The sequence below is a fragment of the Geotrypetes seraphini genome, chromosome 4 (genome assembly GCF_902459505.1).
Source record: "Geotrypetes seraphini chromosome 4, aGeoSer1.1, whole genome shotgun sequence".
Lineage (NCBI taxonomy): Eukaryota > Metazoa > Chordata > Amphibia > Gymnophiona > Dermophiidae > Geotrypetes > Geotrypetes seraphini.
In genome coordinates, this window is record NC_047087.1 from 35,843,009 (window position 1) to 35,870,440 (window position 27,432).

Below are 27,432 nucleotides of genomic sequence, written 5' to 3' on the forward strand. Positions count from 1 at the left end.
CAATGTGCTATTATTCTAACTCTTAATTTTAATTTTAATGTTAATTTTATGTTTTGGAGTATGGTTGAGATATTTTGAATTTTCTGGGTTGTCATGTGACAGACGAGCGTCGGACACACAACCTCGTTGCAGTTAAATTTCAGGAGGCGTTCCCTTTCGGGTTAGCGCCATCTTCAACTTTGCGATTCTATCTGGGACCGGTATTTAAACCTTTTTTGGTCATAGCCTGGCCGGTTCCTGAGAAAGGGGATTTTCATCCTCGAAATGGAGTCCCGTTGGACGAGCTTCATCTTGGCTGGCTACTTTTGTGCTACATTGGAGAAGCTAAGTACTTCCTGCATTTGATTTTGTTTTTCACCTGTGCCTGCTTGGCTGATTTTGGTTGCTCACTTTCCCCGGATGAGGGGTAGAGACATTGCTACATTTATTATTATTGATTTTTCACCTTTGGCACGTTGGTTTGTGCACTGGTTTCCCAGCAAGAATACAATTTAAATTCTACTGCCTACTATTTAAGACTTTATACGGAGACAGTCCAAACTACCTGAATAACCGCCTCATCCACAACACCGCAACCAGACATAGGAAAACTCACACCCCATTCTCATACCCCCCAATCAAGGAGGTCAAATGGAAAAAACTATATGATGGCCTCCTGGCCACTCAAGCAGCCAAACTAGACAACCAAATTGCCAATCTACTGACGGCATCCCTCGACTACAAGACTTTTAGAAAAGAAATAAAGACCATACTCTTCAAGAAAACTCTGAAAAAAGAAATAATACCGCAAGTCTCAAACTCCACCTCGCACTAAAGCCACCTACCCCAAACAAATAACCTTACCCATTTCTCACTCTTTTTGAAAATGACCAATTTTTATTTATTTATTTTTTTTGTGTAAGTTCTTGTTGTAATACATCTTGGATAATTCTTTTGTAATCCGCCTTGAACTGCAAGGTAATGGCGGAATAGAAATCCCTAATGTAATGTAATATTTAACTCACATAAGGTTAGCCAAGGGATGTTTCACAGTTAATACCCTTCATTGGGTTATACTTGTGACAGCTGGAGCTCAAGGGTTCATTCCCCTGAGCAAGCTGTGTGACTGAGGACTTTTCTTTATCACAATTATTTATTTCTTTACTGCATTGTTGTTCGAGCTGTCTCTCCCCCTCACCCTTTATACCTTTGGGGCAGGGGGGATTAACTTTAGGTGACTATTCTAGATAGCATTACCAGATTTTCCCGAAGAAAAAAAATCTAGATCCATGGCCCTGCCCCCAGGCCCGCCCAGTTCTGCCCCATTCCGCCTGTGTCACACTCTGTTCTGCCCCAGATGGCATCCGCGCATGCACGAACATGACACAACAATATCACGCGCACACTCTTATGCGCGTGACATTACCACGTTGTGTCCGCACATGCGTGGATGCCCCTTCCTGACGCAATTTTGAGGGGAAAGCTTTTCATAACCCAATGTGCCGGGTTTTGAAAAGCCATCCGGACCCCCGAACATGTCCTCGAAAAATAGGTCATGTCTGGGGAAATCCGAATGACACGGTGACAAAATTCATCACTGTTCCCGTCCCCGCGGATAACCGCGGGAAACCATCTTCATGTCATTCTTTGAGGAAAGAGGGAAGAATCAGAGTATGAATGGCCACAACCACTGACCCGCAAGCTTTGCTTTGAAGAATGCTGGTGTAGAAGGACTGAGGTTGAAACAGACACTAGAAAATGACATGGGATTATTTCCCGCGGTTATCCGCGGGGACGGGAACGGTGATGAATTTTGTCACCGTGTCATTCTCTAATCCGGATGTCTGGTAATCCTAGTTCTGGAGAATTGAAGAAGCACTTGCTCTGTTTTGAATGTGAGGTTTCTGTTCTCTTCCCACTTTGAATTTTTTTAAAAAATTCAAATAAGAATATGCGAAAAACTTACTGGTTTACGTTTCCATCGGTAAAAGCATGTCGTTATAAGAGATTCTTAGGAAAAACTTTTGCATTTCAGGCTAGTGCAATGAATTCATGTTGGAATACACTTATTCCCCAAGCTTAGTCTTATTATTTATGTAGAAAAATTCTTAAAACTGATCTGTTTGATAAATATGTGACTTAATTGCCATTTTGTGTTTCTGAGAAATTTTGATATGCTTATGTAAGTAATTCACTGTTTGTGCAGTTCTTTCTTGCTGTAAACCGCCTTGAACTTATGGTTTGGCGGTATTATTATATCGCTAGTACAAAATGGAGTCGCAAGCACTAGGATACCCCTAGGATTCAAAGGAAGATTCTGGAGAGCAACTTCTGCTCAGTTAGATAACCTAGCTGAGCCCATTATTGAAAAAGCAATTCTATGTTGGGTGTCATGATAGTCCCAACCAAGCAATATTAATGAATTGAGAAGGTTTTTAAGAAGTATAGATTCATTAATTTAAATATGAAGGAATTAAGTGAAATGAATATTGATCAAAAATTGGAGTAAATCAGAAATTATTCCACTTAATGTCCTTTGTACAAAAGGTTTGTTTGATTCATTTCCCTTTCTCTGGAAAGAGGATGGAATAAAGTATTTAGGCATTTGGATTAAAAATACGCTGGAAGAAACAATGAAAATAAATGAAAAATCTTTATTCCAGAAGGTAACAGAAATGTGTGAGCAATGGAATCCTTTACATCTTTCGTGGTAGGGGAGAGTCCAAACTATTAACATGATGATTATACCTTTGGTTTGTTATCAGATGGGTCTGTTGCCGTTTTTTTTTTAAGGGTCCTTTTATAAAAAATTAAATAGCATTCTTATAAAATTTATTTGGCTAGGTAAAACTTCTAGAGTTGCTTTGGTATCTTTACAAAAGCCAATTTCAGAGGGAGGGGTAAATTTTCCCCATTTTTATAGGTACCATCAATCCTATATTCTGTGCCAGGGTATGTATTGGGTCCTCCCAGAGCTCATGGAAAAACTCCCAGATTGCTTGTGGTTAGAATGGCAACTCATGTCTCCTATACGTCTATGCCATGTTCTCAGTATTAAAATGCCTAGGTACTGTAAAAATAACAGAATATTAGTTGATACATGGAAAACATTGTGATTTATAAGTAATTTAACAACTATTCCAATTCACAAATCTACAAATCAATCTATATGGCTAAACTCCAAGATTCAAATTGGCGGAGAAAAGCTCACCTGGAAGCATTGGATGATAGCAGGAATACGGTTATTGGATGATGTTATCTCTAATGGTAAACTGCTTGAGTTTTCACAGTTGCAACATAAATATGATCTCAATAAATCAGATAGTTTTAGATGGTTGCAACTGAAGCAGGCCATTCAGGTGGGGTTCCCTGAGTGGGAAAACCTTAATAATCAATATAGTATGGAGTTCTTATGCTTTCAGGCGGACTTCCTGGGTCACTAGGCTGCCCAATGGTATAAATTGCTGACTGGATTTATTAAAAAGAAACCAAACACTGGTCTGAGAGACATTTGGAGCATTGAGATCAAGCATCAAATTTCTGCGTTTCAATGGCCACAAATTTGGACTTGGAGGATGAGATGTACAGTGTCAGCATCTATGAGACAAACATGTTTTTTTCTGTTACATAGAGCATTATGGACCCCTGTTTGGTTACAAAAATTGGATAGCTCTAAGTCTAATAGATGTCGGCACTGTCATCTCAAAGCAGGGACTTTAGATCGTTTATTATGACTTTTTGGAAATCAATTTGGGACCAAATTAATTGTTTATTAGACAATCCAGTGGCATTGTCATATGATACTGTGCTGTTTGGTATGGCAATGAGAGCAAAAAGTCAGATGTCTTCAAATAATAACAAATTATTACTTATAATGACTGGTGTTGCCATTCAACAAATTACGTATAATTGGAAAAACTGGAGTAGATTAAATTATAATTTCTGGTGGAATTCCTTATGTCATATTTATAAAATGGAAAGATTTATTGCAATACAGCGAGGATGTTTTAGGAAATTTCAAGATGTGTGGGAGCCATTAACAAAATATTGTACTGATTAGATTACATTTTTCCCTTAAATTTACAGGTTCAATTATGAGGCGGTCGGAAGTTAATTGGTGGGCTTAGTGAATCTAGCCCCTAAATGCTAACTGCTAATTTTCAGCAGCAATAACGGGTTAAGTGCTGCTGAAAATGAGCAGATAGTCCCGACCAGGTGAATTAACCATTCAGTGACCATTTCTGGTTAAATTGTTTTGAATATCAACCTAAACTAAACTAAACTAAACCTTAGGTTTGTATACCGCGCCATCTCCACAAGCATAGAGCTCGGCACGGTTTACAGGGTTAGGTTGAAAAGGAGCTACAATGAAGGGTTATAGGAAAGGAGCTAGGAAGATAAAGGGGGACAGGGTACCAAAGAGCGGGAGGTGTTAGATTTTTGAAAAGAGCCAGATAACTGTAAATTATCCCAGGACAAGCAGGCATGATATTCTCACATGTGGGTGGGTGACGTCATCTACGGAGCCCCAGCGCGGACAGCTTTTCAAGCAAACTTGCTAGAAGTTTCAAGTTTGCACACTGCACCACGCATGTGCTAGCCTTCTTGCCACTAGAGGGCGCATCCCCACCTCGTGGTCCTCAGTTCTTTTTCATCCGCGGAGCCAGAAGCCCTGTGGAGAAATTGTGCTAATTGTGCCTTCTGTCGCCGCGGCTGTGTAGGTTTTTTCGCACGGTCGCTGCGTTTTTTCGTCTTTTTCTTGCTTTATTTCTTTCTTTTTCTAAAAAAAAAAAAAAAAAAAAAAAAATTCTTCGTATCCGTTACTACCGGGGGCTCCCGGTAGCCGTGGCCGAGGAACCTCGCTTGTTCCCGGCTCTCTTGTGGGCCCATGTCCCGGCCCGTAACGGGCTTTAAAAAGTGCGGGCGCTGTGAAAGACTCCTTTCGATTACTGACCCGCACGGGTGCTGTTTGCGGTGTTTGGGGCCCCAACACCCGACGGCATCCTGCGATAAGTGTGCCACTTTTCAGAAGCGGGCACTTAAACGCCGCAAGGCCCGCATGGCGGAACTTTTCTCGGTAGAGTCCCCGCCGGGGAAGGCCTCGAGTTCGGCCTCGGCTTCGGCCCCGGCCTTGACCTCGGCCTCGACATCGGCCTCGACCCCAGCTTCGGGACCGTCGGCTTCGCCTCGGGCCTCGGTGCCTTCGAAGCAGCTGGCCTCTTCCAAGGCCTCGGGTAAGTCTCCGCTTCCCTCCTCAGCTCCATCCAAGAAGCCATCCTCGGGCTCGTCGGCGGGTGGGTCCGCCTCTGTGAAGCCCAAGTTGCCAGCGTCCGCTGCCCCGAGGGAATACTCGAGACCGAGGTCGCCCTCTGAGGAGCAGCGGCAGGTCTTGCCGCAGGGAATGTCAATCCCCGTGTTCCAGGAATTGCTCCGGGCGTTAATCGCCTCGGAGCTCACCGGGGCCATTGACCAGCTGCGCCAGGCTTCGGCCTCGACAGCTTCGGCCTCGGAGGCTTCGGCCCCGGTGGCCCCGCAGTTGGCGACCTCGGTCTCGGGTACCGGGGCCTCGGCTCCCGAGGCGCCCACGGCCTCGACCTCGGTAGTTCCCTCGGACCCGGCTTCGCGAGATCCGCCGGAGCGTAGTGTGCGCCCGAAGGACAAGGGGCGCCGAGTACGAAGACTTTCGTCTTCGTCCTCGGGGTCCTCGAGGGGTTCATCTCCCTCGGGCAGGTCTCGAGCGAGGCGCAGGCCGAGGAAGGCTAAGCGGTCTCGGACCTCGCCTCGGCGGCGTGGTCGCTCGTCACCGGCCGGGGGCGGTGCCTTGCAGGTACGGGACTTACGTGTTGATAACCCCATTTTGTTTCGGTCTCCGGCCAGGGAGAGCTCTCGGGCTTCCTCGCCCGGGCCGAAGGGTCGGGCCTCGGTGCCTCGGACCCCGGGGGGATCCCCGAGGGGTTCCTCCAGGCGCACCCGGTCTCCGACTCCGTCGAGGTCGCAGGACTGTGCCTCGTTGGGGTCGGGGTCGGGTAGGGAGCCCAGATACTCCAACCAGGCCTCTCCCTTCGGCTCTGCCGGGAAGTCTCGGTCTCCCTCTCCTCCTGCTAAACCCTCATCCTTTACGAGGTTTGTGCAGGATATGGCTGCGGCTTTGGGTGTTGACTTGTCTGAAGGGTCCACATACACCAAGGAGTTTTTGGAGGAGCAGGATCTTCCTGCCCCCCCCAGGGAGTCGCCGCGCCTTCCGATTAACAAGGTCCTCTGTCAGACCTTTCTGAGGAATCTTGAGGCTCCATTGACGGTCGCTGTGGTCCCCGCCAAAATGGAGTCTAAGTATCGCACCCTTCCCATCAAGGGGTTTGAGAAGGGCCAACTTTCCCATACTTCGCTCCTGGTGGAATCGGCGGTCAAGAAATCTCAGCCTTCCCGGGTCTCGGCGACGGTCCCGCCTAGTAGGGAGGGCCGGACCCTTGACAAATTTGGGCGCCGTCTCTATGCGAACTCTCTGATGGCTACCAGGGTCCTGAACTATGCCTTCTCGTACTCTTCCTTCCTCCGTACGATGGTGAAGGACCTCCCCTCCTTTCGTGAGGTGATGCCTGAGTCGCATAGGGACCGGTTCGCCACCTTTAGTACCAACCTGACCCAGCTGCGCCTATATTTATTCCACGCGGTTTATGATGCATTTGAACTCGCCTCGAGGGTGTCCGCCTGTGCAGTGGCCATGCGCCGGCTGGCGTGGCTTCGTACCCTCGAAATGGAGTCCAATTTGCAGGAACGCTTGGCTAATTTGCCTTGCGTTGGGGTGGAATTGTTTGATGACACTTTGGATGCGGCGACGGAGCGACTTTCCAAACAGGAACGCTCCCTGGCCTCTCTGGTGAAGCCAAAGCCTAGGGCTCCTGCCCAGCGTCCCTTCAGACAGCCTCCGAGGAGATACCCCCAGAAGTCCACACCGGCCTTCTCCAGACCGCCCCCTCGAAGACAGCCCCAGCAGAGTAGAGGCGGCCCCTCTAAACCTGCCGCGCAGGGGGTCACCAAGGCTGCGCCGTCCTTTTGACGGGATAGGCGGTTGGGGGCAGGCCCTCACCGCAATATCGAGCCATCCCCTCCCCATCGGGGGTCGGCTGACGGCCTTTGCCGGGGCCTGGTCGGTGATCACGTCGGACGCCTGGGTGCTCGGGATAATCTCAGACGGCTATTCGCTGAACTTCTCCTGTACGCCTCCGGACTTGCCCCCCGGGGCTTGCCCTCCCAATCGGAACCAGCTGGCCCTTCTCCTGGAGGAAGCCAGGGCCTTGTTGAACCTCAGGGCGGTCGAGGTGGTGCCTCGCGATCAGAGGGGCCTGGGGTTTTACTCCCGTTACTTTTTGGTCCCAAAAAAGACCGGGGACTTGCGCCCCATTTTGGACCTCCGGAAGCTCAACAAGTTCCTGGTCCGGGAGAAGTTCCGTATGTTATCGCTCCCGGTTCTCTACCCTCTTTTGGAGGAGGGGGATTGGATGTGCTCCCTGGACTTGAAGGAGGCTTACACCCATGTTCCGGTGCATCCCGCTTGCCGCAGGTTCTTGCGTTTTCAGGTCGGGGATTTGCACCTGCAGTATCGGGTTCTTCCCTTCGGGCTGGCATCTTCCCCTCGGGTATTCACCAAGTGTATGGTGGTGGTGGCGGCGGCCCTGCGCTCGCGGGGTCTACAGGTCTTTCCCTATCTGGACGATTGGCTGATCAAAGCCCCGTCCAGGGAGGGGGTTATCTTAGCGACCCGACAGACTATCAGTCTTTTACAGGACCTGGGGTTCGAAGTGAACTTCCCCAAGTCCCAATTGCGTCCGGCGCAGTCTCTCCAGTTCATTGGAGCCGTGCTGGACACGGTTCGCCTTCGCGCTTTTCTTCCCCCGCCCCGGCGGGAGACTCTGCTTCGGTGGAGTCGTCATTGTCGAGGGCAATCGCAGGTGTCGGCCCAGCACATGATGGTTTTGCTGGGTCACATGGCGTCGACGGTTCACGTCACGCCGTTCGCTCGCTTGCACCTGAGAATCGCGCAATGGACTCTGGCGTCGCAGTGGCGCCAGGATCGCGATCCGGTGTCTTCCCGGATATCAGTAACTCCTTGTTTACGTCGATCGCTCCGTTGGTGGACCAACTCTTCCACTTTGTCAGGGGGTTTGCTGTTTCGCGTTCCTCCTCACACCAAGGTTTTGACGACGGACTCTTCCGAGTACGCGTGGGGAGCGCACCTGGACGGTCTGAGGACGCAGGGTCTGTGGTCGGTCGAGGACCGTCGGTGCCACATCAATGTGCTGGAGCTTCGCGCCATTTTTCTGGCTGCGCGAGCTTTTGTCCACCTGCTGCACGACCAGGTAGTACTCGTGCGGACGGACAATCAGGTAGCGATGTACTATGTCAACAAACAGGGGGGTACGGGTTCTTGGCCTCTATGCCGAGAGGCTCTCCGTCTTTGGGACTGGGCAATTTCCCAGAACATATTCCTGCGGGCGGTCTACATTCAGGGAGAGCAGAACCAGCTGGCAGACAAACTCAGTCGTCTTCTCCAGCCGCACAAATGGTCTCTGAACTCCCGAGTACTTCGCGAGGTTTTCGACCGCTGGGGAACTCCTCAAGTGGATCTGTTTGCCTCTCCGGAGAATTGCAAGTTACCCCTCTATTGCTCTCGGATCTACACTCCGGATCGTCTCGAAGCGGATGCCTTCCTCCTAGAATGGGAGGGGAGGTTCCTTTATGCGTTTCCGCCGTTCCCTCTGATTTTGAGAACGCTGGTTCATCTCAGATCGACCGGAGCCTCCATGATCCTCATTGCACCTCGGTGGCCGAGGCAGCCCTGGTTCTCCCTACTCCTTCAACTCAGTACCAGGGAACCTCTGCTTCTACCGGTGTTTCCCTCTCTGCTGTCTCAGAGTCGGGGTTCGCTGTTACATCCCAATCTTCAGTCTTTACATCTGACTGCTTGGTTTCTCTCCCTCTGACTTCGCTTCCGGTCTCTCGGGCTGTGAGGGATGTTTTGGAGGCCTCGCGTAAGGTCTCGACTCGGCTTTGCTATACTCAGAAATGGACCAGGTTTACATCCTGGTGTTCTTTGAATAGTTTGCGACCAGATTCGGTGCCTGTGGCTTCGATTCTGGAATACCTTTTGCATTTGTCTGAGTCTGGCCTGAAAACGACTTCCATTCGGGTGCATCTCAGTGCCATTGCAGCATTCCATCGGCATCTTGAGGGTCGTTCTCTCTCTCTTCATCCTCTGGTGACACGTTTCATGATGGGGCTAGTGAATATCCATCCTCCTCTGAAACCTCCTCCGGTGGTGTGGGATCTTAATGTGGTCTTGGCTCAGCTTATGAAGCCTCCCTTTGAACCCATCGACAAGTCGCAGCTTAAGTTTCTTACTTGGAAAGTAGTCTTTTTGATTGCACTCACATCTGCTCGTCGAATCAGTGAGTTACAGTCATTGGTTGCGGATCCTCCTTTCACGGTTTTTCATCATGATAAGGTGGTTCTTCGCACCCATCCCAAATTTTTACCTAAGGTTGTGTCTGATTTCCACCTCAATCAGTCTATTGTTCTTCCGGTGTTTTTTCCGAAGCCCCATTCTCATCCTGGTGAGGCGGCGCTTCATACCCTTGACTGTAAGAGGGCGTTGGCCTTTTATCTCCAACGCTCCAAGTCTTATCGGAAGGTTCCTCAATTATTTTTGTCCTTTGATCCTAATCGTTTGGGACACCCGGTTTCAAAGCGCACCTTGTCCAACTGGTTAGCTGCTTGCATTTCTTTTTGCTACGCTCAGGCTGGTCTCCCGCTTGCGGGTCGCGTTACGGGTCATAAAGTCCGGGCGATGGCAGCTTCTGTGGCTTTCCTCCGATCTACACCTATGGAGGACATTTGTAAAGCTGCCACTTGGTCTTCGGTTCATACGTTCACCTCCCACTACTGTCTGGATACTTTGTCCAGAAGCGACGGCCGGTTTGGCCAGTCGGTGTTACGTAATTTGTTTTCATAATTGCCATCCTCCCACCTGCCCTTTTTTGGTTGGCTTGGAGGTCACCCACATGTGAGAATATCATGCCTGCTTGTCCTGGGATAAAGCACAGTTACTTACCGTAACAGGTGTTATCCAGGGACAGCAGGCATATATTCTCACAACCCGCCCACCTCCCCGGGGATGGCTTTCTTTGCTATGTTATGGAACTGAGGACCACGAGGTGGGGATGCGCCCTCTAGTGGCAAGAAGGCTAGCACATGCGTGGTGCAGTGTGCAAACTTGAAACTTCTAGCAAGTTTGCTTGAAAAGCTGTCCGCGCTGGGGCTCCGTAGATGACGTCACCCACCCACATGTGAGAATATATGCCTGCTGTCCCTGGATAACACCTGTTACGGTAAGTAACTGTGCTTTATTGGTTCTCTGTTGCGTGTAAGTGCTGTCACTTTAAACTTATTTGCACTCTTGGCACCTAACATGAAGCCCCAAGTTATAGAATGAGGGGGGGTAGGATACAACTTCCTATTTGCATATTGTGCTCATTTATCATTTCCCCCATTCATTCTAACTTAGAGTTTCACTCGCAAATGAAGACTATGAACCATTCTGAAGGAAATAAATAAAGGGCGCATTTCACAGAACTGATTAAGCTTCGTTATGTGGGCAGGCAAATCGCTAACTCTCCTTCTGTATTCCTGGAACCACAGCACATATTCAGCCAGCTCTGCTCGGCGGTATGAGATCTAGACTGAAGTGACACCACATGCTTTGTTTGTTATCGTGTTGGAGTATGAATCAGACAACCATGCAGTATTAAATTAGGAGTCTGAATAATCTTGAGCAGTAGGGGGGAAAGTCCCTGGCAGATCATTTTATATCAATGTATATGAAACCTGCTGGCATCGTTCCTGGCTTCCGGACAAGTGTAATGCTTTCGTTCATTAGCACTGTGAATTTCATTCTTTGAAAACTCCAGACGCTATCATTTGTGAGCGTCCTTAGGAGAACGCATTGTCATGGATAGGACCTGCTTATCCGATATGTTGGAAAGAAAGGGGCCCTTTTAATAAGCAACGGTGGCTGTTAATGAACAGTCTTTAGGACTGCCCTTGTTCACGTATCCCCGACCTTGATAAAGTATTTCGAAACGTGTTGGCAAGCAAGGGGAATAAATTAAGAAAAGCTAAGTAACTTATATTTATAAAATCAATATAAAATGAATGAAAGAATACTTCAGATGAATTTTATTGGCTATAACTAATGTTATTGGGACTAATGAGGATTAAGACCGCTGCGAGTTAGGCTACTCGAGGGGTGGTCTGAGGATCCCTATAAACATTAGAGATTCAAACGCACTTACTGAAAAATATTGGGCGTGAAGTTGTGAGATTTTCAGTGCTCTACTTTAAGAACTATAAGAGTAAATGGGCTTAGCCAGTGGTGTAATAAGGGGGGAGGGGGCGGGAGGGGACGGTCTGCCCCGGGCGCTGTCTTGGTGGGGGCACCGGCACCCATCCTCCCCTCCACCCCCTGCTCCTTCCCCACTACAGCCACGAACATCCCTTCCCTCCTACCTCTTTAGTGTTCAAGGCGTGAGCAGCAACCGCCAACCTGCTGCTTGCGCCAGCCTTGGCTCGTCTTCTGATGTCATTTGCTGGATCCGCGCCTAGGAAGTGGCGTCAGAGGAAAGGAAGAGCAGACGCTGGCGTAAGCAGCAGGTCGGGGTTGCTGTTTGCGTTGGGAATGTTAAGGAGGTGCGGGGAAGGGAAGGGGCGCATGCACATGGCAGGAGGGGGCGGGGCAGGAGCGGACGTGGGTGAGGGATGGAGAAGGGTGTGGGGGAGGGGCACCACCACCCCGCCTGCCTCTCACCCTCGCTATGCCACTGGGCTTAGATCACCCTTACCTGGGACTTTCCTGCGCGCTAAGCCCATTCCGACTCTAACCATAAAATAGGCATTTTTCTAATTGTAGAATTTATGTCCATTAGCATTAGCGCATAACCATTGAACAATTACACAGGAATACTTTCTACCTCCTATTTGGGAGGTGTTACGAGCTCTTGCTTTAGGTATGTCTCACTAATTCTGTAAATGGTGCCTGGGTTAGACGCTGCTAGGAATCTAGATCGGCGGCACCCAGCAGTGCCTTGCTGAATTCCACATGCAAGTCAAGATTTTTTAATTAGCTTAATTGGCATTTTAATTGAAAGATAATTTAATAAACAATTGCAAAACATTAAGTTGTGCGCAGAATTTAGTGAGAGAATGGGAACCCAAAGGCCTTGAGCATGCACAGATGCTCAAGGCCCAGCGCAAAGGAGGCAGATCTTTGGGCACCGGCATGTCCTGTGCATTGGTGCCGGAGCCAAATAGGGGGTAAGAAATGTGATCGGGTGGGTGGGTGGGTGGGTGCCTTTTTGATGAGGGATCGCGGCGGGGAGGGGGTGCGACGCGAGCGGAGGGTGCTGGATCACGGGGGGGGGGCGCCACAAGCGGGGGGGGGGGGGTGAAACAAGCCGGGGGGGGGGGGCAGATCACGCTGGGGGGGCCTTCATGAGCGGGGGGAGCAATGTCGGTTCTTGGGGGGTGGTAGAGCAGTGCCGCTGGCCTCGGGGGATGGGGGTGGGTGGGAACGAATCAAGCAAGTTTCCCTTAGTTCCTATAGGGAAACTCTCTTTGATGTACGAGTATTTTGGTTTACGAGCATGCTTCTGGAATGAATTATGCTCGTAAACCAAGGTACCACTGTATTTGATTATATAATTTGTATATATACTGTATGCTCTTTATTTTAGGTTTTGGGCAGAGAAGACATGTCAAAAATAAATAAATAGACCTATTAGGCCTAAAAAACCCAAAATCTCATTTATATAATGTTCTGTAAATAACATTGGTCAACAGTACCTGTAAAGGATTACTTTTAGTGGAAATCCTTTTTCTCTTGTTACTCTACCTGGCAGTTGGATATGCTGGTTCTGAGGTGGTTTTCCACTATCTGAGATGGTAATAGGAACAAGGTGCACTTTTGGTTCCAGCCAGCTGATTCCCATTGAGAGCTGAGAATGTGTCTCTGAAAGACAATAGGAAACACACAGCGAGGAGATTGTATAACAGGTTGCCTAAGTTAAGTGGGCTAGAAAGCACTAATCTTGGGCCTATTTTATAAAGACAAAACATGTGCCTTAATGCAGTATTTGTAACTGTGTTCTGGAACCGAGTTACAATACTTTCTCTCATATGAGGAAAGACTAAAACGGTTAGGCTAAGAGACAGCTGAGGGGAGATATGATTGAAGTCTACAAAATCCTGAGTGGAGTAGAACGGGTACAAGTGGATTGATTTTTCACTCCATTAAAAATTACAAAGACTAGGGGACACTCGATGAAGTTACACGGAAATACTTTTAAAACCAATAGGAGGAAATTATTTTTCACTCAGAGAATAGTTAAGCTCTGGAATGCATTGCCAGAGGATGTGGTAAAAGCGGATAGTGTAGCTGGTTTTAAGAAAGGTTTGGACAAGTTCCTGGAGGAAAAGTCCATAGTCTGTTACTGAGGAAGAGATGGGGGAAGCCACTGCTTGTCCTGGATTGGTAGTATGGAATATTGCTACACCTTGGGTTTTGGCCAGGTACTAGTGACCTGGATTGGCCACCGTGAAAACTTGGTCTGACCTTAGGTCTGACCCAGTAAGGCTATTCTTATGTTCATTATTATTATTTTACCTTACCTTATTTTACATCTTTATTTTTTTTTTTTAAAGATTTTAGAATTTTATGTAATTTAGTATGTATGATTTCTTTGTTGTGCCTGTTTCTGTCTAATATAAATATATCCTTCCTTTCTATCCTATTTTTTAGTCTGTACACCACTTTGGCCTTCCCTGTAAAGGTGGTATGGAAAGTCTTTTAATAATCAATAAATTTATAAACCCCCTCTTTTACAAAACCATAGCATAGTTTTTAGCACCGGTTGCAGTGGTAACAGCTCCGATGCTCATGGAATTCCTAAAAAACTGCGCTATGGTTTTGTAGAAGAGGGAGTAAATTCTGGCATAAGTCCTGCAGAGATTGCACCTATATTGATGGCATAGACAGTGTGCCTGCTCGAGAGGATGTTTAAATATCCACACATAGAGCATTGAAGTGTGTGCATAAATTAAGGTTGCTTACAGTCTATGTGCATATCTTGTGATTTTGCCCTTGCTTCGCTCAGATGTGCCCCAGTCAATGTCTTTTATGACATTGTCCCTCAGATTCTGCGTAAGTCACCCAAATTTGGATTAGGTCACCCAGATATGTTTGTAAATTAATTACCGTATATACTTCAATATAAACCAACCCAAATATAAACTGAGATAACCTTTTTCTCCCCCAAAGGAGGAAAAAAGGTTGACTCAAATATCAACTGGGGGGTTAATTTTCAAGTGCCCTGCCAGGCTCTGCACCCAACCCCCTCCCTGCCCTTCCAGGCTCTGCACACTGTCCCCCCCTCCCTACCAATGTCTTGCAGGCCTCCACCAGGCCTGCTATAAGACCTGGTGGGCCAGCAGTGAGCTGGGACAGAAGGAATCCCTCCTATCTCCTGTCCCAGCTGACTCTAATAACTTTCACCTCCCTCCCTCCTCCCTGATTTACCTTTCAAATCCCTGGTGGTCCAGCGATGAACTGAGTCAGGAGCGATCTTCCTACGCTCCTACCCCCAGGAGCTCGCGAGAACTTGTGGCAGCCATTCAGCTACTGGCTCTGCATGGGGCATGAGCGTAGGAAGATTGCTCCTGCCCCGGTTCACCGCTACACCACCAGAGGTTTGAAAGGTATGCCAGGGAGGCAGGAGGAAGGTGAAAGTTATTAGAGTCAGCCAGGACAGGAGGTGGGAGGAATCCCTCCAGTCCCAGCCCACTGCTAGACTACCAGGTCTTATTGCAGGTCTGGCGGAGGCCTGCAACAGATTTGGAAGGGGAAAGGTGGGTGCTGACCCGCATATAAACTGAAAACCCCATTTTTGGGCCATTTTTTTGTCATGAGGGGAGGGACTGGCCTACATTTCAGGCACCTATCATGGGCTTAGGGAGGCGTGGAGAGCCACCTAGTTCGCCTAAGACCACTTCTGGGCAAAACCATACCCACATCTAGCCTTAGGCAAGCTTAGGCGGCCCTATGTGCCTCCCTAGGCTCATGGAGGCACTTACAATGTAGGTGGCCTGCTTGGGATGATTTTTGAAAAAATGTGCATCCCGATTGGTGGTCAGACAGCAGTAGGCTACCTAAAATCGGGATGCCGTTTATAGAATATTCCCCATTGTCTATATGGTATGTACTTTCTCTGTGGGCATGCACATGGTTGGAGTTTAGTCGGGGTGTAGACAGTGCTAGCAGGTAAGCATGTGGATTATAGAACACTATGATTTAGGCATGTATTTTGCAAAATGTAGTTGAATTCATTTATACCAACATGGAGCATTTTCACTCTGTTATAGGACAAGAAGGACAAGCAATATCATAGTACAAAGATATATGATAAATCATGAGATCTTTGATTTGTCTACATACCATTGATGGCGTCAATTCTCCAATTTCTTTGAATGGTGGGGTCTTGAGAAAGAGCAAAAATAAATGGGGCGCTATGCTTTGTGGAATCCCGGTCAAAAGCACCGAGAGTGATAGCTTGCCCTTCTTGTTTTGAGGTACAGAGGAATTCCTCGGAGTAATCTCCAACCAGGATAGGGGAGTTGTCATTGACATCTACAAGATGAATCACTACTTCTGCAGTGGCGGACACCGATGGGCTGTCTACAAAATAAGCAAACAAAAAAAAAGGCAGGTTAAGCACACACGTCAGTCTTAATTTCTATCCGGCCAATATACAAAGGGGCTAATAACTGGTCAGTGCTGGCCAATGGAATATTCAGAGGTTCTAACCAAATAGTAAAAGGTAAAGGGGGATAGGACTTGATCTTGCATATTCTGTGTGGTTATAATCAAAGTGATTCGCATTGGCTTCCAATAGAAGCAAGAGTGAACTTCAAATTCTACTGCTTACTTTACAAGGCTATCAATGGAGAAAGCCCAACTTAATGGAAAAACAGACTAAATCAATCCTCCTCAATCAGACACAGAAGAACCCATTCACTATTCTATTACCCACCATCCAAAAATGTCAAACGAAAAAAACTCTATGACAACTTAATAGCCTCCAAAGCAGCTAAGTTGGACAAACAACTCACCACTCTGTTATCTTCATCCACAGATTACAAAACTTTCAAGAAAGAAATTAAAACCATACTCTTCAAAAAACACGTTAAACCTATCCAGCACAACAATCCTAAACCAACATCCAACACTCTATAAACCCTTAGTACTCTCTAATTTTTTTCTAATTACCAAACATTATCTAAAACCCATAATTATCCCTTAAAATTTTATCTCATCGTTTATTCTATTACTTCAAAGTTGAAATATAATTCTTGTTTTTAGTTTGGATGTAATCCGCCTTGAACTGCAAAGTAATGGCGGAATAGAAATCAGTAATATAATGTAATGTAATATTTTAGACAGGTACTTATTTTATATGTAGGTCAATGAAGTGTTAAGTGACTTGCCTGGAGTCAATAGTGTAGTAAGGGGTGGGGTGGCCCACCCTGGCCATCATCTATGCAGGGGCACCGGTGTCTCTCCTCCTCTTTGCCCCACCAGGCATACCCAGGCCTGAGGAGAGGGGGGTGCAGCCAGTACATCACTCCAGGGCCTATGAAGCTCAAGGGGGGTCCAATGAAGCCCAAGAAACATCATGAAAAACGAAACGTGTTGTTGTCTCGAGAAGGAGACGTCCATACAAACTAAGACTATGAACGGCGCGAGAACTTTCACGTACAAGATTGTGAAGCGTTGAGTGAGCGTGAAGCAATAGAAGGCCATGACAATGATAAAATACTTTTGAGTGACATAATACGGTGCATTCAAATTCAACGAACAAAAACTTGTGAAAGTGACTATCGACGAGTGTTCTCACGTGTTCATTCCTAGCTTCAAACTTATTGCTCGGACTACTCCTCCTTGCTTTCCCACCGAATCCTGGGAAGAAGAAAACGGGACACGAGCCACGCTGATTCATCGTGGACTGCCACAAAGACTTTACAGGACAAGGAAGGAAGAAATAATTGCACAGGTAAAGTTCCCTGTAAATGCTGTAATTGTAGCATAAAGGACCCACTGACATTGCGTGCCTTTTTGTCTACGTTATCGAGAGATTCGAGACTATAAATGGCTTAACGGTTAGCGGAAAGACAATAGCAATGTATCAATGTAATCTACGATTGTTAGAAATAAAGAAATGAATAATAATACACACAGTAGAATTTTGTATAAGGGCCCACACACCGGGGCCTGGATTTTTTCTCAGTAGCCCTGGGCGTACCTCTTGAAATGTTTGCCGGTGCAAGAAGCATCTTCCGCCTGCTGCTCGTGCCGGCCTCGGCTTCCTGATGTCACAGGACCAGGATGTGACGTCAGTAGGGAGCTGAGGCTGGCGCGAGCAGCAAGAGTTACATGAGTGGCGAGGGTGGGGGTGGGGTGTTCAAACTGTGGGAAGAGCGGGGAGGGGTGCTTAAGTGGGGACGGGGAAGAGCAGGGGATGCCAGGTGCCACTGCAACCTCCCCAGCTACGCCACTGCCCAGAGTCACAAGGAGCTGCAGTGGGAATCAAACTCACAACCTCAGGGTGCTGAGGCAGCGGCTCCAAACCAGTAGACCACTCCTCCACTCAGAAAGTGCTACTGAATATTCCTTTTGACCACTTTGGCACTCCGAGAGATCCCACATGCCTATCCCAGGCCCTTTTGAATTTAGACACAGTCTCTGTCTCCACCACCTCTTCTGGGAGACTGTTCCACACACCTACCACCCTTTCTGTAAAAAAGTATTTCCTGAGATTGCTCCAGGCCTATAACCTCTTAACTTCACCCTATGCCCTCTCATTTCAGAGTTTCCTTTCAAATGAAAGAGACTTAACTCATGCACATTTATATTATGTAGGCATTTCAATGTCTCTATCATATCTCCCCTCTCCCGCCTTTCCTCCAAAATATACAGATTGAGATCTTTAAGTCTGTCCCCATACGCCTTATCATGAAGACCACACACCATTTTAGTAGCCTTCCTCTGGACCGACTCCATCCTTTTTATATCTTTTTCAAGGTGCGGCCTCCAGAATTGTACACAATATTCTAAATGAGGTCTCACAAGAGTCTTATACAGGGCCATCAATACCTCCTTTTTCCTACTGGCCATACCTCTTCCTATTCACCCTAGCATCCTTCTAGCTTTCGCCATTACCTTTTCAACCTGTTTGGCCACCTTAAGATGCAGTCACACAAGTACAATCATTTAAGTTCTTCACCTCCTAAACTGTACCGTTCCTTTGGGTTTTTGCAGCCCAAATGCATGACCTTGCATTTCTTAGCATTAAATTTTAGCTGCCAAATTTCAGTCTTTGATTGAATTTATTCAGAATACGGTAGTCACTTTGTACCAATATTTCTCTTTCTAGTGCCGTTCTTATACTTTTCTCTTTTACCACAATGTCTGGTGATTACCACGTCTTCGTTCTCCATAAGTCTGCCAGGATCATGATCCCACTGGTTTTCTGGCATAGCAATGTTACAGTGAATGAGGCAGGGATATACACTCATTAGCATCCATTTGGTTTGTTGGGACGTTAAAAAAAAAGTTGGGTATACAAAATTGATTTTACATTTATTGTGTCCTATGGATTAATGCATGTAAAATCAGTGGTGTAGTAAGGGTGAGAGGAGCCCGGGGTGGGGGGTCACCCTCTTCCTCACCGCGCACGCGCCCCCTTTCCCCTTCCCTTTTTAACTCCTCCAGCGTGAGCAGCATGCCCACGTCAGTGTCAGCTCGCCCTTTGAAGTCACTCCCTAGGCGCATCACCCGGAAGTGATGTCAAAGAGAGCGCCGATGCCAACATGGACAGCAACCTTGCGCCGGGGAAGTAAAAAAAGGTATGGGGAAGGCAAGGGGCGGGCATGCGGGTGCACGGCAAGGAGAGGAGTGGGGGGAGGAAGAGGGGTGCCACGCCCTTAGCAAAATGGTGCCTGTTCCAGACCACCCCCGCCCCCCCCCTTACTATGCAGATGCATTTTTTTTATATACTATAGTGCTCATTTTTTAAGTATCTGGATGTCTCAAAAGGCCGAAATGGGCATCCATGTGCTTGAAACATCCAAATCCTGATTTTGGATAGGCAGATTTGGGACATCCAAAATTGCAGTATGCCCAAATAGCAAGGGAATATGTCTGGGTGTGTTTTGGGCAGGACTAGGAAGGGCCTGAAATCTGGAGGTACAACAGCGATTACCATAGGGGAAGAACCACTTCATTCGCCGTTACAGCACCCCAAATCTGGAACTCCCTTCCCTCCAATCTCAGGGAGGAATCAAACATTGATAAATTTAAAGGAGCATTAAAAGATTTCCTATACAGAGATGCTTTCGCTCTATAACTTGGGATTCTTTCACTGTTTCAGGAAAGGCAGTTCTGAACTACCTTTTTCCCTACCCTTTTGTGAGGTCCTTAATTATATTCTTTTCTGATAATATTGTATTTCACTCTCTGTCCTCTTGTTTCATGTTCATATGTTGGTCTTGTCCATGTCTTGGCTTTTGTTAATTATTTTAATTTTGTTCCCCTCATTATTAACTGTACTGTATATTGCCTAGAATGTTGATAGGCAATTAATCACATTTTTAATAAACCTTGAAGAAACATCTATGTCTAAAAGGAAGGACGTCCTTATTTAGACCTGTTTCAGTAATGTCCAGTTACAGAAAAGTGCTCTGATTGAGCAGCTGTCCACTGGAGGGATTAAGGTATGACACCCCTACAGTGGCGTGGTAAGAAAGGCGGGGGGGGGGGGAGAGAACATAAGAACATAGCATGGGTCAGACCAACGGTCCATCAAGCCCAGTAGCCCATTCTCACGGTGGTCCCTAGTACCTGGCCAAAACCCAAGGAGTAGCAACATTCCAGCATCTCAAAGAATAAGGAGATTCCGGAACCCTAATGAGAGAAACATTCCAGAGCTGAGATTGTGATGTCATAAGGTTTGAGTATCTGGATGTAAATCTCATTCTAGTAGTTACACTTGAACTCACACTGTTGTTCATCCTTTGCATTTATCTCTTTTATAGGATAATTTTTCCAGCACACAATTTATTTCTGTATATATTCCTTCTTCCCATCTTCCTGACTCACTAATACTACCTGATCTACTCTTTACCAGTGATCTTCTTTTGTAACCCATCTTCTATATCTTTTGTAATCCGCCTTGAACCGCAAGGTAATGGCGGAATAGAAATCTCTAATGTAATGTAATGTAATGTAATGTAATAATGCCTCATTCCACAGTGCCTCAGAGCCAACCTCATCAGTGATGTTACAATGGCTTGATTGTTCTATACTTGGCACACATAAGAGCATAAGAACAGCCATACTGGGTCATACCAATGGTCCATCAAGCCCAGTAGCCCGTTCTCACAGTGGCCAATCCAGGTCACTAGTACCTGGCCAAAACCAAAAGAATAGCAACATTCCATGCTACCGATCCAGGGCAAGCCTTCCTCCTCTCTACCCCATCCAACACACCTCTTGAAATGTTTGCTAGTGCGAGAAGATCTTCTACCTGCTGCTCGTACTAGCTTCGGCTCTCTTCTGCTGTCATTACCTGGCATTCAACAAGATCCCGCATGAACGACTACTTCGAAAAATTGAAAAACTGGTTGGCGGATAGGAAACAGAGAGTGGGGGGTAAATGGACAATACTCGGACTGGAAAAGCGTCACAAGAGGAGTGCCGCAGGGTTCAGTGCTCGGGCCCGTGCTCTTCAACATATTTATAAACGACCTGAAAATTGGTACAACGAGCGAGGTGATTAAATTTGCGGATGATACGAAGTTATTCAGAGTAGTGAAGACACAGAAGGATTGCAAAGACCTGCAACGTGACATAAACATGCTCAAGAAATGGGCTGCGACATGGAAAATGAGGTTTAAAGTGGATAAGTGCAAGGTGATGCATGTCGGTAACAAAAATCTTATACACAAATAATAATAATAATAATAATAACAGTTTATATACCGCAGGACCGTGAAGTTAAAGATTGAGTAGTGCTAACAGAGTTAAGATTTAGCGGTCAGTTATTGTGGGGAAAGATTGTTCAGTGTAGCTGCCTAAGGAAAGATTGTTCAATGTAGCTGCCTAAGTGCAGACTACACGATGTCCGGTGCAGTACTCGGAGAGATCCCCCAGGAAAGAGACTTGGGAGCACTAGTAGACAAGTCAATGAAGCTGTCTGCACAAAGTGCGGTGGCGGCAAAAAGGGAATGCTAGGAATGATTAAGAAGGGGATCACAAACAGATTGGAGAAGGTTATCATGCCATTGTACCAGGCCATGGTACATTCCCACCTGGAATACTGTGTCCAGCACTGGTCGCCGTATAAGAAGAAGGACACAGTACTACTCGAAAGAGTCCATAGAAGAGTGACTAAAATGGTTAAGAGGCTGGAGGAGTTGCCGTACCGTGAGAGATTAGAGAAACTGGGCCTCTTCTCCCTTGAAAAGAGGAGACTGAGAGGGGACATGATTGAAACATTCAAGATAATGAAGGGAATAGACTTAGTAGACAAAGACAGGTTGTTCACCCTCTCCAAGGTAGAGAGAACGAGAGGGCACTCTCTAAAGTTAAAAGGGGATAGATTCCGTACAAACGTAAGGAAGTTCTTCACCCAGAGAGTGGTAGAAATCAAGGACAATCTTCCGGAGTCTGTCATAGGGGAAAACACCCTCCAGGGATTCAAGCCAAAGTTAGACAAGTTGCTGCTGAACCAGAACGCACATAGGTAAGGCTAGACTCAGTTAGGGCACTGGTCTTTGACCTAAGGGTCACCATGGGAGCAGATTGCTGGGCACAATGGACCCCTGGTCTGACCCAGCAGTGGCAATTCTTATGTTCTTTTGAGCAGCAGGTGGAAGATGCTGTGCACACTGGCAAATATCTCAAGAGGTACGCAGGAGGTGGGGGATGGGGAGGCGCTCAAGCAGTGAGGGGCAGATATGCATAGCAGGGAAGAGCAGGGGGGACACAGCGTTGCCAGGCACCACTACCCCAGTTGCTAATCTCCTTCGCTATGTCACTGCGCCCACATAATCCCTCAGTGATTGGTGCCCCCTCCCTCTCCTCTGAAAATAAAACCAGAAGGGGATACTAGGCTCTGTGACAGCCTCAGGTGTTATGGACATTAAAGAAAACAGTGGTTAGTGTAGTGTAGTTGTAAACCAAAGAACCTGGATTCATATCCCATGCCAACTTTTCTGTTTTTTTTTTTAAATTGTGAACCCTCCAGAAACAGTAAAATATTCACTATACAGAGGTACTGTCAGGATGGCTGAAAAACAGATGTTGTTCTGGAAATAGGACCCTAGCAGGAGTTATTTTCTGCTAGACATTTCTTAATTTTGTTTAGGTAGAGGGTTCCTGAAGAACATAAGAACATAAGAACATAAGCATCGCCTCTGCCGAGTCAGACCACAGGTACATCATGCCCAGCAGTCCGCTCCTGCGGTGGCCCCCCAGGTCAATGACCTGTAAGTTATCTATTATTTAAGACATTTTGCTGTATAGTATCCATCTAATTATACCCTTCAATCCCCTTTTCCTTCAAAAACTCATCCAATCCCATTTTGAAACCCAAAATCTGCTCTACCACCTCTTCTGGAAGCGAGTTCCAGGTGTCCACTACCCTCTGAGTGAAGGAGAACTTCCTAGCATTTGTTCTGAATCTGTCTCCCTTCAATTTTTTTGAGTGCCCTCTAGTTTTTGTTGCCCCTGCCAGTCTGAAGAATCTGTCCCTCTCTACCTTCTCTATACCCTTCATAATCTTGTAAGTTTCTATCATATCCCCTCTAAGTCTCCGTTTTTCCAGGGAAAAGAGCCCCAGCTTCTCCAGTCTCTCAGCATATGGAAGGTTCTCCATGACCTTTATCATTTTTGTTGCTCTTCTCTGGACCCTCTCGAGTATCACCATATCCTTCTTAAGGTACGGTGACCAGTATTGAATGCAGTAATCCAGATGCAGTCACACCATTGCCCTATACAGCGGGAGGATAACCTCCTTGGTTTCTGTGAGGTTTGGACTGACCATTACACAGGTTTTGGTAGTTGCCTAGTCCCACAGTTCTGGGAAGCAGCAAAAAGCAGCTGCAATCAAAGCAAAACCATAGGTCTTGATAGCAACACAAATGCATAGATCCAGTGATATGTACTTTTACATCTTTATGCATTTTTATGAGATCATTTTAGGAGGGAGGATGAGCGATCCTAGCTGTTGAGTTTAATTATTAAAATTTGGAGAGGAGGAGCCTAGGGATCTAAAAGTTAAAATGAGGGAGCACAAGGCTGATGGTTCACCTAGACCAGTGGTAGGCAAACTTATTAGTCAAAAGAGTCAAAATCAGCAGTACAACGATTAAGATTTTTTTTTTTTTGAGAGCCATACCCCGTGCCCGCTTGCGCTATGACGGCTACGTCAACCTGACTGACACCCCGCTTGCCCGCACGTAGTTGAAATCAATTTGTGGCACAGCCTACAGAATGACATGGGGAAAAAATTTGTCTCCGTCCCTGCCCAGTCCCCGTGAGCTCGGTTCCCATCCCTGCAAACCACCTGATCCCATCCACACAAGCCTCAAATAGTTTTATACTAAACTTATTATATTATATAAAACTTATTATATTATATAAAAAGAAACAATATTCAGTACAATTGTCAATTTATAAATCAGCATCTTCTCCCCACTCTCTCTTCCCCATTTCCCTTCAGCGTCCTCAGCCCACTCTCTCTCCACTTCCCTTCAGCGCACGCACATAAAAACAAACAAGCAATTTTATATCATTTTCATTCTATTCATTCATAAAACTTAAAGTCTAAATAATGCCAGTCACATAACAAAACATGATTTTACAAAAATAATTCCCTGCACAGTAAAGCCTGCAAGGACTACTAGATGTATTTCAGCAGCTCCCCTCCCTCCCTCCCCCTTACCTTTGTGGCCAAGTCAAAATGATCTACCAACAATACAATTTTAAAAAACACAAAGCACACTGTACGCAGAGAAAATGTTAATTATCATTTATATTCTGCGGGTTTTCAAAGAGGTCAAGGCAGATAACTTTATGCAATGTCATCTCAGTAAGAACTATACAAATATAGACAAATATACCCCCTCCCCCTCGGATTTTAGTGCAGGGAGCTGTGCTGCTCTCGATGCTCATAGGCTCCCTGCGCTAAAATCCGCTATTGCGGTTTAGTAAAAGGGGGCCATAGTGCAAAATATAAACAGCAGGTATAAATTCTCAAAACAGACACTTTTGATCACTAAATTGAAAATAAAATCATTTTCCTACCTTTGTTGTCTGATAATTTCATCAGTCTCTGGTTCCACTTTATTCTTCTGACTGTGCATCCAATATTTCTTCCCTTTTTTCAGCCTCCTGTATGCTTCCTCTCCTCCAGACCTCATTCCCTCCCCCTACTTTTTCTTTCTTTCACCCTGCCCCTTTCTTTCTCTCTCCATGGCCCCTTTCTTTCTGTATGTCTATCTTTCTCTCTCCATGCCCCCTTTCTGTCTATCTCCCATCTCATTTCTTTCTTTCTTTCTTTCTGTCTCCCTGTGTCCCCCTTTCTTTCTCTCTCCCTCCCTGCCCTCCTCCAAGCCACCGCCATTGGGGAACATGCTGCCACTGCCGCCTGGGAATAGGCTGCCACCGCCGCCATCGGGGAACAGGCTGGCGCCGAGTTCTGAGCTCTCCCTGCTTCCCTTCCCCGTGGGGGTCAATTCTAACGTCGGTGAGGAAGTTCTGGGCCAGCCAGACAGCGATTGGTTGGCCAAGAACTTCCCCTCCGATGTCAGAATTGATGTCAGGTGGCGAGAGTTGGTCAGCCCCGTGGGAAAGGGAAGCAGGGAGCGCTCAGAACTTGGTGCCGGCCTGTTCCCCAATGGCAGTGGTGGCAGCCTATTCCCCGATAGCGGCGGTGGCAGCCTATTCCCTTGTGGCGGTGGTGGCCTGTTCCCCAATGACAGTGGCTTGGGGGAGGGCAGTGAGAAGGGAAGGGAAGCAGGTTGGGCACCCCTGCTCTAGACGAGCCGCAAGCCGCACTCAAGTGGCTAAAGAGCCGCATGCGGCTCGCGAGCCGCAGTTTGCCAACCACTGACCTAGACCACTGTTTCCCAAGTCGGTCATGGAGTAATCCCTCACCAGTCAGGTTTTCAGAATATCCACAATGAATATTCATGAGCTTGATTTGCTTACATTGCCTCCATTATATGTAAATCTCTTTCTTGCATATTCCTTGTGGATATCTTGAAAATTTGACCGGCAAGGGGGTTACTCCAGGATCGATATGGGAAACACTGACCTAGACTACCTTTGTACTGGCATGGGTTCTCTGGCAGTCTGTAACATCCTCTTTAAATCATCACCCTCCTTCAGATTATCCAAGAATTACATGAGACAAAGGGGGATGCTTGTTTCAGTCACAGTTCAAGATGAGTTATATTCAGGAGCACTAGGCATATCCTTGGTCTTATTGGGCTCACAATCTAAGGGGGGGGGGGGCAATTCTATAAAATGGGCCTAAATGTAGATGTGACAAGAAGTGCACTTAGTGTCAATTCTGATGTCACTTTCTCGAGCGCAGGACCCGGAACTGAGGTCAGAGAGAGTCGACACCGAAGTTTGTGATGCTGCTCACCCGGGAGAATTACAGAGGTACGAGGGAAGAGAGGGGGCGCACACACGTGATGAGGGGGGGGGGGGGTCAGGAAGGAGGATGGCACCTTGGCCTCTCCTCCTTACTATGCTACTGCAGCCAGTCAAACTTTCAAGATGTCCTCAATAAATATGTATGAGATCTACACGTACTGCCTTCTTGGAATGCAAATCTATCTCATTCATATTCATTGCGGATATCATGAAAACCCAACTGACCTAATGTTCCCTAAGGACTGGATTGAGTACCAATTAGCAGGCTACTCTTAAAAACTTGGACTGGATTATAGAAAAACACTGCAATCCGGGTAATAGTCTTGTTTCTTCTTGCACCCTCTCTCCATAATTTGTCAGTACAAAAGGAGGTAGAAAATCATTGTATATTGGCTGCTGTTTACTGTAAGCCTGGTGGAGGTCTTTTATTCTTTTAAGAACTGCATGAAATTTTCCATGAATTGAAAAAGTGTCAGCCTGACAGCCAACAATCAAGCCCACTCGATAAGACAAACAAGTCCGGGCTTTCATTATGAATGCATCGTGAATTTCTTAATAATTAACTTGACATAAACAAATTCAGGGATGTGATGTGCATTTATTCTCCTAGCGCAATTACACTCTTTTCGCATTTAACAGAGGTACAAGTATTCTGAGCCTATTCTCGCTGAATTATGGCTCATTACAAGGAATCATTGCGGGACGATCTTCGCCAGATAGATACGTAGGAGATGGAGGCCTTTCTCTTACTGTTTAAAATTGTGATTTCACATCAGCGTTCTCCTTCTGGGATTGTCTTTTAGTAAGGTTATGAGACCGAATAAGATTGCAGTTCTATCTCAGAGCAGTATGGCCACTTGAACACCTTCATTTAAGCTGAAAACGGATAATGATCACAGCTGGTTTGACTAAGGCCCATTTTGCTACTCCCCCTCTCCTAACAGTCTCATTCAGGTAAGTTGTTAGCCTCTCTGGGACATGAATCACTGCAGAGAAACTCACGGATGAATAAACAGCCAGTCACCATCTTTGATGGATTTAGCTGCTCTGGTCATTAGAATAAATGCACCTACAAAAACCCTTGTGGGCTTTTCATTCCCCACCTATATGACATCGCACATTCAGAACAACAAAAAGGAGCCTTCCGCCCCTGTTAGTGATGGAGGCTGGCAATGCATCATGAAGACATCTTTCTGACACGGGAAGATATACAGTCTCCAATACTGACAGTGAGTCATACATAAGTCAGCCAGACCTCCTGCCACTTACGTTGGATATGTGCAGTATCAGTACCATGTTTTTCAATTCCCAAGAAAGATGTGTATTCATTGAACCCATCAAAGGAAACGTATTACGGTTTTGTCTTCAATTATATTCCTTATAAGGGAGTGCACTGCAATGCTTAATCACACTGTAGCCCTTTGTGTACAATTGTCGAATATAGTTTAACTAAGAAAGAGAACCAAGCAACAGGAATTTAAAAAAAAAAGAGAGAAAATAACCTTCTCTAGAATTAAAGGGTTGATGATTAATCTGCTCTTGTTCTGCTCTCATCCATGAATAAATGTATCCCAATAGGGAAATGCCCTATTTATTTCTTGGGATTATTAACAGCCTGAATGAAG

At 46.4% G+C, this 27,432-nt stretch overlaps 1 protein-coding gene across 2 annotated transcripts in view; it reads right to left on the reverse strand.

The window, feature by feature from the left end:
• CDH16 (cadherin 16) overlaps positions 1 to 27,432 on the reverse strand; it is a 168,770-nt gene that overhangs the window by 25,324 nt on the left and 116,014 nt on the right. For both annotated transcript variants that reach the window (XM_033943230.1, XM_033943231.1), the window contains exons 15-16: positions 15,521 to 15,760; positions 12,923 to 13,039 (exon numbers count right to left, since the gene is read on the reverse strand). In XM_033943230.1, the coding sequence (XP_033799121.1) occupies positions 12,923 to 13,039; positions 15,521 to 15,760 (357 nt within the window). The remainder of the gene's footprint in view (positions 1 to 12,922; positions 13,040 to 15,520; positions 15,761 to 27,432) is intronic.